Raw genomic sequence first — 15,220 nt, 5'->3', positions numbered from 1 at the left:
AGAGAGAGAGAGAGAGAGGAAGGTGGGCTGAGGGTACGATATGTTTGACATCGCAATCGACACAGAGAGGTAGCATCTGGCTGAATGCAAAGTTGGCTGTCTACCTGTTCCCACTGAAATGCCCTAATGAGCTTCCTGCCATGCCTGTAGCTATGTCGGGCTCAGATTCGTCCTCCATCCAGCCTGCATTCAGCAGGGAGAGGGAGAGGGAGAGACATGCACACACGTTCCAGAGACAAGACACGTTCCATTTCATCTCGGCTTCAGGTGCTGCTAGACAGAAGGGGCTTTGCTCAGCCCTTCTCTTGATAGGCCAGATAAGTGCACAGGCTAAGCCCTCATGCTCTTGTGCTGCTTGGGAGAATTGTGTGGTACCCAGCACAACGGATGCTGACATCCCTCTCTAGTTTACAGCCTCCAGCCCCCCACATGCAGTGGTGATGTTATAACAAGGCAGTGTGCTTATTCACTGTGGCAGAGGTAGTATGCTTATTCACTGTAGCAGAGGTAGTATGCTTATTCACTGTAGCAGAGGTAGTATGCTTATTCACTGTAGCAGAGGTAGTATGCTTATTCAGCCTGACGAGCCAGACCCACATCAAGATGTAGGGTCTGGGAACTTACCATTGACACTACTCAATCCGAGGGGCAGGATAAACGGTTGTCTTTCAAATTTTCTCTGCACGCAATAGGATAGCGCTACAACACATAGTCCCACGCGTTTTCCCACCAGCGGAGCTAGTTGGCTAGTTGATCAAACGTTGTGATTCAAAGAGCGCTGTTCGCCAGCAGCAGTATCCATCTTCTTTGTTTTCAAGTAGCAGGATATTCACACGGAACCGTCGCCGACTCTATACACGATGTGATTGGCCTGATAGAAGTTTCATTTTTCCAGCTCGCAAGCCAACGGAGAGTTGCTAGACTACCCTGGCTGCAAATTACATGTGCTGCCGCTAGGGTGTGTCTAGATTTCTATGCTAATGCTCATTCACTCTGGCCATGTTAATATGCTTATTCACTGTGTGAGCGACAGTGCGCTTACCTACTGAAGCCGAGGTAGTATGCTAACACACTGGCAAAGGCAGTATGCTTACCCACTGGTAGAGGTTGTGACGGAACTTGGATTTAATTTAGGGCTTGCAAAGTAAGAGCAAGCAAATGAAAAGTCCATGTACAGCTTGTGAAGAAAAGTATAATAGTATGCAAAAAATTAATAAGTAATTCACCTATCAACAAATCCTAAAGTCACGGTTAGTTCCACACGGAACACGACTACAAAAGACTGTTAAATAACTTTACTGTAGATGTCATAAGACAACACTAGACTCCACTCTAGACTAACAGAGGGGTGAACATATATGCAGGTGGCCAGCACCATTCTAAATTGCAGGGGTAGACAAAACGGACTCATAAACATCACATAGTAAACACATTCAAAGAGGTACATATAGGGACGAACATACAGAGCAACTTGATCAGGATTGCCCTGCTCCCCCCCCTTGGCGCTTCCCACTTGAACATGGCCAGTTCCCTCCGGAACCCAATTAAAAGTCCATTGTTTCCCGACGGCACCCCTTTGCTGCCGGACAGTCGGAAAACAACCGAGGACGCAGCCGCCACCGGTAACATAACATGCAAACATTTACACAGAAGTTTGTGCACCAACCTGCATGAAATAAATGTTATGCATAGTAAATAGTCTTTGTGTTGTGTTAATTTCCATGTACTTGACGTGAGTGACGTTGCTTAATGTGTCTGTGCATTTGTTTGTGTGTGTGTGCGCGTGTATAAGACGGCATAGTCCATAGTCTGTGCCGTCAGGGCATTAGATAATTGCGGTCACATTTAGGAACGTCACAGAGGTATATATAAGTATATACTCTTTTGATCCTGTGAGGGACATTTGGTATCTGCATTTATCCCAATCCGTGAATTAGTGAAACACACTCCGCACACAGTAAACACACAATGAGGTGAAGCACACACTAATCCCGGCGCAGTGAGCTGCCTGCTACAACAGCGGCGCTCGGGGAGCAGTGAGGGGTTAGGTGCCTTGCTCAAGGGCACTTCAGCCGTGCCTACTGGTCGGGGTTCGAACCGGCAACCCTCCAGTTTCAAGTCTGAAGCGCTAACCAGTAGGCTACTGCTGGCTTAAGGTAGTGTGCTTACCCACTGTGGCAGAGGTAGTGTGCTTACCCACTGTGGTAGAGGTAGTTTGTGGTGAATGTACTGAATAGGTACTGAATGTGTCAAGTTATTTGAACAGTCACCATTTCTCCTTCAAGTTTGAATGTGTTTACATTTACATTCTCCTTTACATTAACATCTTATATTACTTTACATTTCACACATATGTGTTTCACACACACACACACACACACACACACACACACACATTTCAGAAAATTATTTCAGTGTTCAGCAGATCTTTCTTGTATTTGCCGGTACACACACACCCACACCCACTCACTCACTGCACTCAGTGGACAAGTGGCTTAATCGTTGTCAGGGTAGCTCTTAACTGGTAAATAAAAAATCTCATGGTCTGTCAGTCTTCTCTGAGTTTTCTTTCTTTCCACTATTCACCTGGATCCTGAACACTCTGACAGCCGTTCATTTTGAGACCCACACGACTACCTCCACCGCTTTGCCCCCATCCCCCCCCCCCCTCCCTCCCTCTGCGCTGATTGACAGCAGCTCTCCTCTGTCTCAGGGGCTGGCGACAGCACTCCCATGGAGAAACGGTAGAGCGTCACTCATTTAAAGGTTGAAGTGCAGCTATAGAGAAGTACACTGAACTGAACTGTTTGGGGCTTAATAGGCTCTGCACACAGAGCTTAGCTGTGCCATGGTATAAGATGTGAATCACTCTCCCTGGGGTTCTTCCTTGGAGATTGAGCCACTCTGTAACTATGGATACAGCAACCATATAAGTCAGCAACCACATAGTTACTAAAAGCATGGCCTTTGACATTTCCTACAGAAGCTGTTCGTGTTCATCTTTGACATTTTGAATGAATCAAAAGGAATATTTGAGAGTGTGATTTTTCTATTTATTACTGTAAGACATCTTACAGTGCTCCCCCCCAAAGCTTAACTGTAGTGCACCTGTTTCCTAGGAAGCCAAGCGATAAAACCGTGACGACACCTCATCAAATGAAATTGGTTATTTGCTGAGTGCTTTGATCTTCGGGTGTGTTGGCAGGTGTCTTATGACTAAGTGGTTAACAGCTTGTCTAAGCGAATTAAACTGACTGTGCCCTGTCTCTCCATTGTAATGGAGTAAATCCCTCTAGTTTGATCACGTTCTGACTTTGTTTGTGCTCAGTGAGCTGAGAACATTTTGAGATTAATTGAAGTCATTAAACGAGTTTTCATACCCAGGAGTGCAGGCTTGATTGCTTATTTGACTGACTGTGAGAAGGCTGGTTTAGAAGATGAAGTTTGTCAGAGGTGGTGGAGCAGCGCTAACGTCACCCCCTGACAGCCGGGCACCCCGGGTTCCATTCCTAAACTTGCCGCTACGAGTCTGCATTGCCTTGGATAGAAGTGTCTGCTAAATACCAGTCAACTTTAACTTAAAAGACAAGACGCAAATGTCAAAAAGTATGTTTATTTTGAGCACACAGACACCGTATCTGTGGAAAGTCTGCCTGGTTTATTGATGCTGGTCATGATTGGCTGTTTGTAGGAACTCTTGTCATCCCTCCTTCCATCCCTTCTTCTACCCCTCCTCCTTCCTTTTCTCCCTCCATCACTCCACTTATGCTGCCTCCCAGCTCTCCTCCCTCTCCTTCTGTCTCATCCTCCTATCCCCCCCTCCACTCTTCCGTCAGCCCCTCCTCCTAGCCCTCCTCTACTCTTCTCATTCAGCTCACCGCTGTGTTTAGTTGATTTGCATGGCAGGGACCCCTATCTATAATTCAACACCAGCAGCCTCTCACTGGAGACCATGAGAGAGAGAGAGAACGATCCTTCTCCTCTTATTTTGAAGCTTAATAGCTTCCCATGTGGTGAGCAAAGCGCCGCTACTGAGCGCGTCAACCACCACACGCAGAGAAGTGGGAGAAGGCTGACCTTTGACCTCTTAGCATCATTCATGGTGATGACACTGTTATGTGGTGTGTGTTGGCGTTAACTGGTGATGCTAGTGAAGCACTGGAGATATCGCTGTTTTTATGTCTTTGTCAACAACATGCTCTTTTTTTCTTGGAGGAAACAGACCATAATATCCTGTCATTAGTGGCCAGGTGCGAAGATAGACGTTTCCCATAGCGATCAGTGGTGATCAAAAAACATTGTGCTTCTTTTCATCTCCTCTGCTTAGTTTCCCAGCGTGTGTGTGTTTGTGCGCTTGTTACCCGTCCCAGCAGATTGAGGAGCTTAGATGTACAGCCGAGTCTACACACACACACACACACGCAAACACACACACGCAAACACACACACACACACAAACACACACACACACACACGCACACAAACACACACACACACACGCACGCAAACACAGTTTTCTAATTTAGAGCTACAGAGCATCTGTCTTGTTATTCTGCCTCAGACAAAGTAAAAATGCTATTCTGTGTAGATAAGCCATTTTCAGTACTATACTATATGATTCCAAATACCGTAATATATTATGGCATTTACCATATCTTGTATAACAGTCTGGCCACTGAATACAGTTCTATAAGGAGTCCATTTGTGATACTTATACTATACTATTAGTATACTGGAATTACCAAAACTTGGGAATTTACTATTAGTCTAAACCACGCTGACCAATAACTCAGTCCGAACTGGCAGACAACTCTGTTGTGTTTGCTTAAAGATTAAGCAAACAGACACACACACACACACACACACACTCACACTCACACACACACACACACACACACACACACACACACAAAGTGGGCTGTAAGTCACCTTAAGGGTTGGCACGGCAACTGCTGCCACTTGATGGGCTTTTATGAGGCTGTGTGTGTATTTAGTGTGCATTGTGTATCAGACAGGTGTTTATGTGAGTGGGTTAGTGAGGGTCTGTGTGCATGTTGTGTGTATGCATGCACACAAGCCACTGGACAGCGCATGTGTGTGTGCGTTTGTGTGTGTGTGCGTGTGTGTGCAGGCATGCTGTTCCACCGCAAGGAAGAGGATAAAGATCTAGTGTCTGCTGTGTCAGATGAACCGTGACTGTAGCTCTTTTATGATCACTAGGGGGAGTGTGTGTGTGTGTGTGATCGTACATGTGTGACAATGGTGGTGCTCTGGGAAGATTAAACGAAGTGTAGAAGCACTCCTTCTAACCGAGCGTGGCGTGCGTGTGTGAGCGAGCGTGTTAGTGTGTGTTTGATCATGCACTTGTGACAGTAAGTGCTCTCTGGAAAGATTAAACTGGAGCAGTTAAAGTATTGTTGTTGTGTGCTTTAACTCATGTGTGTGTGTCTGTGCGTACTTGTGTGTGTGTGTGTGTGTGTGTGTGTGTGGGTGGTGGTGTGTGTGTGTGTGTGTCTGCGTGTTTGTTTCTGCCTGTGTGTGTGTCTGTGTGTTTTTGTGTGTGTGTTAGAGAGAGAGACTGTGTGACTCCACACACTGCTCTCAGCTGATCTTCACGCTCCTACAGTCTTGACCAGTTCAGAATATAAGAGGCGTTGCCATCCATTCCACTAATGCACATGGTGGATTACACACACTCCCCCCCCCCCCCCCCCCCCCCCCCCCCCCCCCCGTCCCCTTTCGCGCCTTCTTCTTAGAAGTGTGTGTGTGTGTGTGTGTGTGTGAGGGCATTTTTAAGTAGCAAAAGGGGATGTCAGTGTCACACACGGATGTATGTGTGTGAGCAAATGCATGTTAAAGTGCCCTTACGTGACTCTGTGTGTGTGTGTGAGCGAGAGAGACAGAGAGAGAGAGAGAGTTGAAGGACGCCATCAGTTGGAAAAGGGGAGCCATGGTATCTGATACCTGAGTTAATTAGCGCTGTGTCTGAAATGCAAACCCACTGAGACACACACACACACACACACACACACACACACACACACACACACACACACACACACACACACACACACATACACACACACAGAGACATACACACACACACACAGAGATACACAGACACGTGTGTCAGTGTTAGTGGCATATGCAGGTAATTAAGGCTCCCTGTTAGGAGACTGTCACCATGATGCTGATTGGGTCTGACATGAGGTCTGACCCCTGGACACTTTACAGCTCGAGGAGCCTGTGTGTGTGTGTGTGTGTGTGGCAGAAAGGGTGTGTGTGTGTGACAGAAAATGTGTGTCGGAAAGTGTGATTATATGTGAATTTCTCTGTGCATTCATGTGTGATTGTGTGTGGGCCTGAGCCTCTGTGCAGCAGAGGGCCTAAACTGCTTCTCTGCCAGTAATAAGTCTAAATGTGACTGAACCAATGTGTCAACCAATGCGTGAGTGTAGAAACTTAAGATGACTTTCCAGAGCTGACAGAACACAACTGCCCACATTCGTCCTTCATTTCGGTCCAGCAACACTTTTTGAAGAACGTTTTTTGAGACGACTAGTCTCTTGGTTTTTGGTTCACATGTGGGTGGGTGCAGGGTCTGCAATTTCCTGACCTCTCTAGTTTCCACCTGTGACAGACAGATGTGCTGGGTTTTTTGACACGTTGGTATGTTTTTTTCCCCTAATAACTTCAGTATGCCTTTTTGCATGTATGAAACATCTGGCTGTTAACCCGATGGTTGTGTGTATTTGTAGCTAACGTCTGTAATCTAATTCAGGCTCTGCTGGATGAGGTGGTCTTGAAGACTGCAGGGTTCAGTGTTGACGAACTGGAAAGACTCTACTCTCAACTCAGCCAAGCCATCTACCTTCACCGCAGGGACTACAACAAGACACAGCTCATAGAGGTAACACACACACACACACACACACACACACACACACACACTACTGTCTATTAGGGCTGAACGTCCCCTCAAATAAAAGCTGTGCCCCCATAGTGTGCCCGCCACATTACATTTCTATTTTGTTACTATGTCATGTAGATATGGATATGGTCTTCTTTCGTTAGTTACATGAAGAGGCAGAAAACTGACACAACCAGGGTAGCCTACTTGTCTCCTTGTCTCACACACACACACACACACACAACAGACCCACCCCTCGCCTCCGTAAGTGAATTAGAACAATATTACGACACGTACGGCTGAATGACAGTTCAGCTCGTTGTTCACTAAAGCATCATCAACACCGCAGCGCAAATTAAGTTTAATACTCATGCATGCAAATTAACAACTTTGTTCATATCACAACAAAGTCTATCATGGAGACACAACTCTTTAAACAGGCGACCTTATCAGCAGTTAACAGCATGTATGTAAGAGTGTTAGCTGAGAAGCTAATGATAGAACACAGCTGCATGTAAGAGTGTTAGCTGGGAAGCTAATGTTAGGACACAGCTGCATGTAAGAGTGTTAGCTGGGAAGCTAATTTTAGGACACAGCTGCATGTAAGAGTGTTAGCTGGGAAGCTAATGTTAGGACACAGCTGCATGTAAGAGTGTTAGCTGGGAAGCTAATGTTAGGACACAGCTGCATGTAAGAGTGTTAGCTGGGAAGCTAATGTTAGAACACAGCTGGATTGTTGGTGGTTCGCTGATGCTCATTAACTACACATTAACAAGCACTTTAATTGTGTTGAAACAGACAAATAAACAGCATTGAGTTCCATGAGCTAGAAGTGTGTGTGTGTGTGTGTTTGTGTGTGTGTGTGTGTGTTTTTGCATGTGTGTTTAGAATTCCTCCTGCAGGTTCTCTCCCCTCACCTGAGCAAGTATACATTAATCATCTGCACACAAACAGCTGATCTTAAAGAGGGCCTCTGAGAAGCCTTCCACGGCCCCAGCCATACAGACAGGACAGGGGGTTATCTGCACCCACCTCCGTATCCACAGAGCGAACTCCTGGGGTGTGGTTGGGCCTGTGGGACAACTGCTCTAACTGGAGGTTGCAGATGTTGCTCTGTGCGTGCGTGCGTGCGTGTGTGTGTGACATTAGCTATGTGATGTACAGAAAGCTATGTGTGTGAGTTGTGTGTTAGAGCGAGAGTGCCTTGTTGTATAACCACACACACACACCAGCGGGACTTGACTCTGTGTGTGTGTGTGTGTGTGTGTGTGTGTGTGTGTGTGTGTGTGTGTGTGTGTGTGTGTGTATGTGTGTGTCAACAGTCCTTCAACAGTGTGTGACCACTCCGGAGACACACACACTTGTGCTCGTCACACACACACAGGAGAATAAGTGTTTCCAAGTACCTGCACACGTAGAGGGAGTTCATTGGCTAGTTTAGTGTGTGTGTGTGTCTGTAGAGAGTTGAAGGGCATCTGAGAGAGAACTGAAAAAAGCCCCCTCCACCCTAGTTGCTGCTTGGCAACACGAAAATTAGGTTGGGGGTGTGGGGGTGTATGGGGTGGGGGTGGGGGGGGTACTCTTGGGAAATTATGTTTGCTGTTCTCAGATGAGGTGCGGGTAATGTGGGCCGCCCCACTGCATAAGAAAGCTCCACCGCTACACTAGGCTACTTCAGCTCCTCTGTGTGTGTGTGTGTGTGTGTGTGTGTGTGTGTGTGTGGTTGGTTGGTTGGGTGGTTAGTTGATTGGTGGTTGTGGGTGTATGAGCATGAGCGGATGTGTGTGTCTGTGTGTGTGTGTGGGGGGGGGGGGGGGGGGGGGGATGTCAGATCCAAAGGTTATTTGCTGGGTGTGTGTGTGTCGGCACTCAGCTGTTGTAGGGTAAAGAGCCCCTTCCAATGTACCTGGAGTGCCAAGGGCCTGTGTGTGTTTGTGTTTATTAACTGAAAGAAAAGGTCTGCGGTCACAGACACACACACTCATGTTCACAGACATCATTACACACAGACTGTAAACCCAAAGATAGCAGCACTCGTACACTGTCATACAAATATCAATACCCACACTCAAATGCAGGACAGTCATTCTATCATTCTCTTTCGCACAGATGTCCTCCAAGTTTCTCATGTCTGTGTGCAGACACACACTCACACAGATGGATGGACACACGCCTCTCTCTTTCTCTCCATCTCCCTCTCTCTTACACACACACACACACACACACACACACACACACCAGGTCTCTTATTTGAATGTGTTTAATGATAATGCCTGGGCACAGAAGCCTTCATATGAATTAATTACCAGCTTCCATTTTGGCAGAGCAGCAGATTCCATTTATCATTTCTGCCTTTTTCACCCCGTAAGAAAGCTGCAGAGTAGCGCCCACTTAAAATTCCATTTGTCCAAATTAGCATGTGAATAACACTTAAAGAAGCACTCAGCCACGTGTGTGTGTGTCTGTGTGTGTGTGTGTGTGTGTGTGTGAGAGAGTGAAAGAGGCACTCGACCAGCATCCGCTCCTGCCACGCCACCATGTGTCACTCAGATAGAGATAGAGAGAGGCTTAAACTGTTGAGGGACTGAAATCATAAAGTGTGTGTGTGTGTGTGTATATAACTTGTGTCAGTAAGTATCAGTATTTTTGTTTGTGTCCTCGTTCACTTGTTCTAGAATCAATTTTTATTTCACAGTGCAAGTTAGCTAGGTGACTGAAGAGCACAACCAATAAACCCCCCAAATCTGAAACAGCTCGAAAGATCCCATGTCTGGGAATTGATCTTTCTTGCAGCCTTGCTCATAATCTTTTAGTCTGGTTTGTGAAATACCCAGCAGGCATACTATGTGGCCCCACCCTCTGACACACACACACACACACACACACACACACACACACACACACCTCATGCCGCTACCCCATGGCTGGACAGTTAATTAGATAACACTCAAGTTGTTAAGTTAATGTATAAATAATATTGTAGTACATAAAACATGTTTTAGTCCATTGAATCTTCATCATTAGTGTTGTTGAATATTTATGTTTGTTAATATTACCAAATGTTTGCTGAAGATGAGGTTGGTGGCATTGAAATTGCATTCTGATTTGTGTTGCATTTTTATTTAAAGTTTTAATTAGATGAAATTGATTCAATTATAATTGATTTAATATGAAATGACCTAGTCAACATCAAGAACCTGTATAAACATCACTATTTGATATTCTTTTAGTTTGACATCATCTGAAGATGGATGTTTGGTCTTGATGCCTTATTCAGTAGCTGGTGGTTGCTAAGGACACCTTAATGTGGATCATTATTTGTAACAGTGTGTGGTTGAGTGTTATTTATGTGTTTGTTTGTTTGTTTGTTTGTTTATGTTTGTTTGTTTATGTTTGTGCCTGCAGGCGATGGAGAGGCGCGTGCGGCATTTTGAAACATTCCTGTAAGAGGTGTGGTCTGACTGCACCACGAACTCTCCAATCCGAGAGGAGACCAGCCTACTGAGCCACACCCCCTCCCTACCCACTGAGCCACACCCTCTGGTTGCCGAGGTGTGCAGGTGTACTGTTTCAGTCTTAACAGGGGGGAAAGAGAAGAGAAAAATAAACACAACAACAACACACAGACAACGTGTGACAAACAAAAATGGAGGGGCGAGCAAGACCCACAAACGAGGAGAAAAGGAAATGGCGAACTTGGTGCTATCGTCTCAGGTACTCTGGATAGAATCAGTCTACAGAACCAAACTCAGCTCAGTCTTTCATGCTCATTCTCTCTCTCTCACACACACACACACACACACACACACACACACATACACACACACTCACAAATACATTAATGCTGACTAGCATTCTTGGTGCTATTGGGTGCTACTGGGTGCTTCTGGGTGCTATCGTTCTGTTTGCTGCTCCTTCGTTTTTTTTCCACAGACAAAAAAGAAAGGGAGAAGAAAAAGAAAGAAAGAAAGAAACAAAAACAAAAACAAAAACACCAAAAGGAACAATGTGCAGGACTGTGTGATGTCTCAGCACGAGCCTGCCTCTGTTGTGATGACGAGACCTCCCAAGTATCCAGACGCACACCACACACACACATACATACACATACACACACACACACAGAGGCACAGATTCTCACCAGCATTTGGAAAATCCTTTTTGCGAATGAGGTGGAAGGGTGGAGTGGTTTGTGACATCATCATTGTCCAGACAAACCCCTCTTTATCCAATCAGTCCCTTCCACCGGTCTCTCCCGTAATCTTTTAACTCTGTAGATTTTTTCAACGTCAAAACTGTTTGGTAGCTTCAAGAATAGAACTGTTGATCATTTTACTTGTGAATTTTAAGAAGAAACAAAAAAAAAAAAGTCTTTGGGTACCAGTTTTTCGTAGCCATCACAGTCTCCCCTTCAAGGCGTGGAGTGGTTTTAATCAGCCACCCTGTCACAAAAAAAAAAGCATTAAACGAAGAGTGCTTCAGCTATTCTTTATTTCCATATTGGTAAGCTTTCAAGGTCCTGGGATTTATATCTAAAGAGAGAGAAGAGAGTAGTTGCAATTCTTTTTTGGAGACATTGTTTTTGTTTGAGCTGTGGAGTCGGTCTAAACAAGAATCATCACCTCTAAATGGTTGTGACCTCTAACCCTGTGACCTTCACATGACCTTGGTATGACCTTTAGCTGATGACCTCTGCTCCTATTGGTGGGTTATCCAACCTAGCCAGGCTAACAGGTTGATAACTGTCTATAACACATGCAGATACTCACTCATACACACATAGTAGAGTGACACTCATGCACACTCTCTCTCTCTCTCTCTCTCTCTCTCTCTCTCTCTCTCTCTCTCTCTCTCACCACACACACACACACACACAAACACACACTTTCTCCAGCTCAGTGAAAACCCATGTCATTGCCATCTTGCCTCCGCCATAGACACCCATGCGTGTGTACACACATGCTCTCACACCGACAGATATTGGTGTCAGCTCTATATGCAGACGGTGCTAAAGGGTGTGCTGGTTGTCCTGCAGAGTTTGAGCTGTGGCCCAGAACTGACCCTGATCTGGCCCTGACATGGCAAAGTGATGTAGGTGCTGGTATGTAGAGACCAGTCTATTTAGAGGCATTAAGATTATAGGTAATTTTCAGTGCTCATGATTAAGCTAGTGCTAAACACATACACACAAACACGCATTGGTGATATGGTTATTTCTACAGTGTAGATTAGATCACATCAGGTATTGAAAGAAGCATTATTTTCTGTTGGCTGGTGACATACATCTATGTCTCTCTCTCTCTCTCTCTCTCTCTCTCCCCCTCCCTCCCCCTCGCTGTCTCATTGTTCTTCTCTAGTGAGTTTTGCTGTGTGTTGCGGAGCGTAGGCTGAGGGGTTGAGAAGTTGTCCCTCTCGCTGGGCGGTGGCGGCCCAGAGCTGATGTAGTTCTGACCCTCCTCTTAGCTACTCTGTCCCAGGGGTCCCAAGGGCTATGTGTGTGCGACATCTAGCACCCCGCATTCACTCTTTCATAGGAAAGCTGAAATATTCCTGACTGCAGATGCACAACATGTCTAACGACAGCCTCTAGAATCACTTACACATGGAGAGGGATGGAGAGAGAGAGAGAGAGAAGCCTAGAGACAGAGGGATGGAGAGAGAGAAGCCTAGAGACAGAATGAGAGAAGGAGAGAGGGATAGAGAAGCCTAGAGAGAGAATGAGAGCAAGAAGGAGGGAACACATGGCTACCTCATCTAACCTCTGGGTTAACCATAGAGAGTAGAGAGTTTAAAGTGTGTGTGTGTGTGTATGTATGTGTGTGTATGTATGTGTGTGTGTGTGTGTGTGTGTGTGTGTGTGCGTGCATATGCATATGCGTGCGTGCTTCAGAGGTTTTAAATAGGCATCTCTTGCAGCTCAGAAACATCGAAGCTGGGACACCATAGTAAAAACAAGTCCAGTGTATACTCATGCAACACACACTTGGTGCAAGACCCACACTCAAATTACAAACCCAGCTGCTGTACAAATGACAGGATTCCTCTTTTGTTGTTGTTTTTGTTTTTATGTACGCATATGAGCCAGAGAAGATACAGAGGCACCTGTAGACGGAAGTAGATACGTATGTATGGTGTGGACATCCCTCTCTCTTTTTTTGTAAAATGTTAAAACCTACCTTTTTGTTTCTGTCCCACACACACACACACACTGCCTAAAGTCCCCATAGGTCCCTCATGCTCCTCTGGTCCGTCAGCATGAAGACAGCCTTTTCCCACACTTTTGTCCTTTCTCTCTTTCACTCTCTTTGTGATATTTATTAACAGGATAATTATTACGCGGCGTTTTACAGGCAGATATACATTTAACGTTTTTGTACTTTTTTTAAAAAAGGCAACTAATTGGAGAAATAATTGTTACTGGAGTTTGAAAACTTTGTGCTGAACGGTGAAGAAGCACATTGGTGTAGCAGGTGTTTTTGTTTGTATGTTTGATTGTTTGCATTTTTTTTTTTTTTTTTTTGCTCGAGGAGAAGCTGGTCAGAGGTTTACATGGTCTCAGGTGTCTACTGCAGTAACCGATGGCGACTGACTGTTGGTCAGATCTGACACATGGTCGGACGCCATCTCGGAATGGTCTATTTATTCCTTTGTAATTATTATGACATTGACGACGATATGATTTTCTCTTCTGAATTTTTTTTTTTGTCCTTGTTTGCTTTTCGGTAACTGCTGGACAGGACGATGCTGAGTATCAAGCCAATGTGATTTTGAATTTGATAGTGACCACACACACACACAAACTCTCACACACGTATGCATAGCACGTCCACCAGTATAGACCCTGTGTTAGTGTAGTGCTCTGTTTACTACTGTGATTCTGACTTTCTCCCCTTTCATTCACACACACACACACACACACACACACACACACACACACACACATACTTACATACTAATCACTAACATTCTCACCTGGACATAACAGCTCTAATCTAATCATTGCATGTCATCTGTGAGTGTGTGTGTGTTTTGCTTATCATTCTCTTCCTTTTATGGCTCATTCTTGTCAGTGTAGTAGGTGTTTGGATGGTGCCGTATGTCTTGTTTATTGAGGGCAACACACACACACACCACACATACAAACACAGAGACACACACACACACATTAACTCTTTATGTTTCATTACATAATGAAATCTGTCATTGGATGTGACAGAATGCAGACTCTAGTTTTTCCTCCTTAGGAGGTTGAGCTTAGTCTTTTTTTTTTTAGACACAGCTGCCAAAATCCACCATAGGGACGCTAGGCCAGTCCTGGACCAGACCTGAACCAGTCCAAACCAGTCCTGATCCTCACTGGTCTCTGTCTGAACCAGTCCTGATCCTCACTGGTTTCTGTCTGGCTTTCAAAAGTGAATCCGCATGTGGCCCAAAGCTGCAGCCAAAGCCGTCGGAAACTCACCTGTCTGAATCTCACTTGGAGTCGGTATCCCACGGTGATGCCCTAGGCAGACGAGTAAACAAAAACATTGATCGTTGCAACAGAGGTGTCTGCACAAGTGCTTGGTCCAGTAGGCAGAACGTTTGTTTGTTCGCTTTGTCTTTCTGTTTTTTCTTTTGAATTTCAACGTAACATCCTATTATTAGGTGATGTTTGACTGATATTGTAGTTTTGTGGGGGATTTTTTTTTTCTGTTGTTGTTTTGTAGCATTTGCCAGATATTTTTATTCTGATTATCATTTATGAATTATTGTTTTTTTTTCCCTTTTCATAGAGTTGCTTATATAAACACCTAAAATATCCTCTCCTCTCCCAGCATTACTCTTGAGTTCTATGAGGTGAATTGCAAACATTTTACTGTAATTTTCCAAAATTAAAAACTGCTGTGACATACTTGAAATAAAGGTGCAAAATTGTTGTCTACGTTAAAGCGCTTTCCACTTTCACTTTGTTTTGTACGACCTCATTTTTTTTATTTTGCACTAAACACCTGGCTTGTGAATCAATAAAATGCATTTGGGTTCCTAAATACAAGGTTGCGACTTTTCATTCAGATTACGGCAAACTGTGTTTTGAATCGTGTTCGTGTTTAGCATGTTATAAAAGGGACTCGTCACCTCGTCAACCACTTTAATCACCTTCGTTCTCCAGTGGAGAAGAAGAGGGTCCATCCTGGTGTCTGTGTGTTCATATCATGTAAAAGGTACTTGTCTGATTTGCTTCCATTTTGTATATCTCGCTCCTGGTACATAATCCTCTGGATACGGCTCAGAATTCGGATGTTGCAGTTTGGTATCACTTTGGTTAAT

General features: G+C 44.9%; 1 protein-coding gene across 6 annotated transcripts in view; it reads left to right on the top strand.

Annotated features, from left to right (window-relative positions):
- atad2b (ATPase family AAA domain containing 2B) overlaps positions 1-14,841 on the top strand; it is a 97,257-nt gene extending 82,416 nt beyond the window's left edge. For all 6 annotated transcript variants that reach the window (XM_042096567.1, XM_042096565.1, XM_042096566.1 and 3 more), the window contains exons 27-28: positions 6,782-6,910; positions 10,316-14,841. In XM_042096567.1, coding sequence (XP_041952501.1) covers positions 6,782-6,910; positions 10,316-10,357 — 171 coding nt within the window. In that variant the 3' untranslated portion in view covers positions 10,358-14,841. The remainder of the gene's footprint in view (positions 1-6,781; positions 6,911-10,315) is intronic.
- Positions 14,842-15,220: the final 379 nt, after the last annotated feature.

This window comes from Alosa sapidissima, chromosome 6, assembly GCF_018492685.1.
Source record: "Alosa sapidissima isolate fAloSap1 chromosome 6, fAloSap1.pri, whole genome shotgun sequence".
Taxonomy (NCBI): domain Eukaryota; kingdom Metazoa; phylum Chordata; class Actinopteri; order Clupeiformes; family Clupeidae; genus Alosa; species Alosa sapidissima.
The sequence above is the reverse complement of the archived record's forward strand: the minus strand, read 5'-3'. Positions and strand labels throughout refer to the sequence as shown.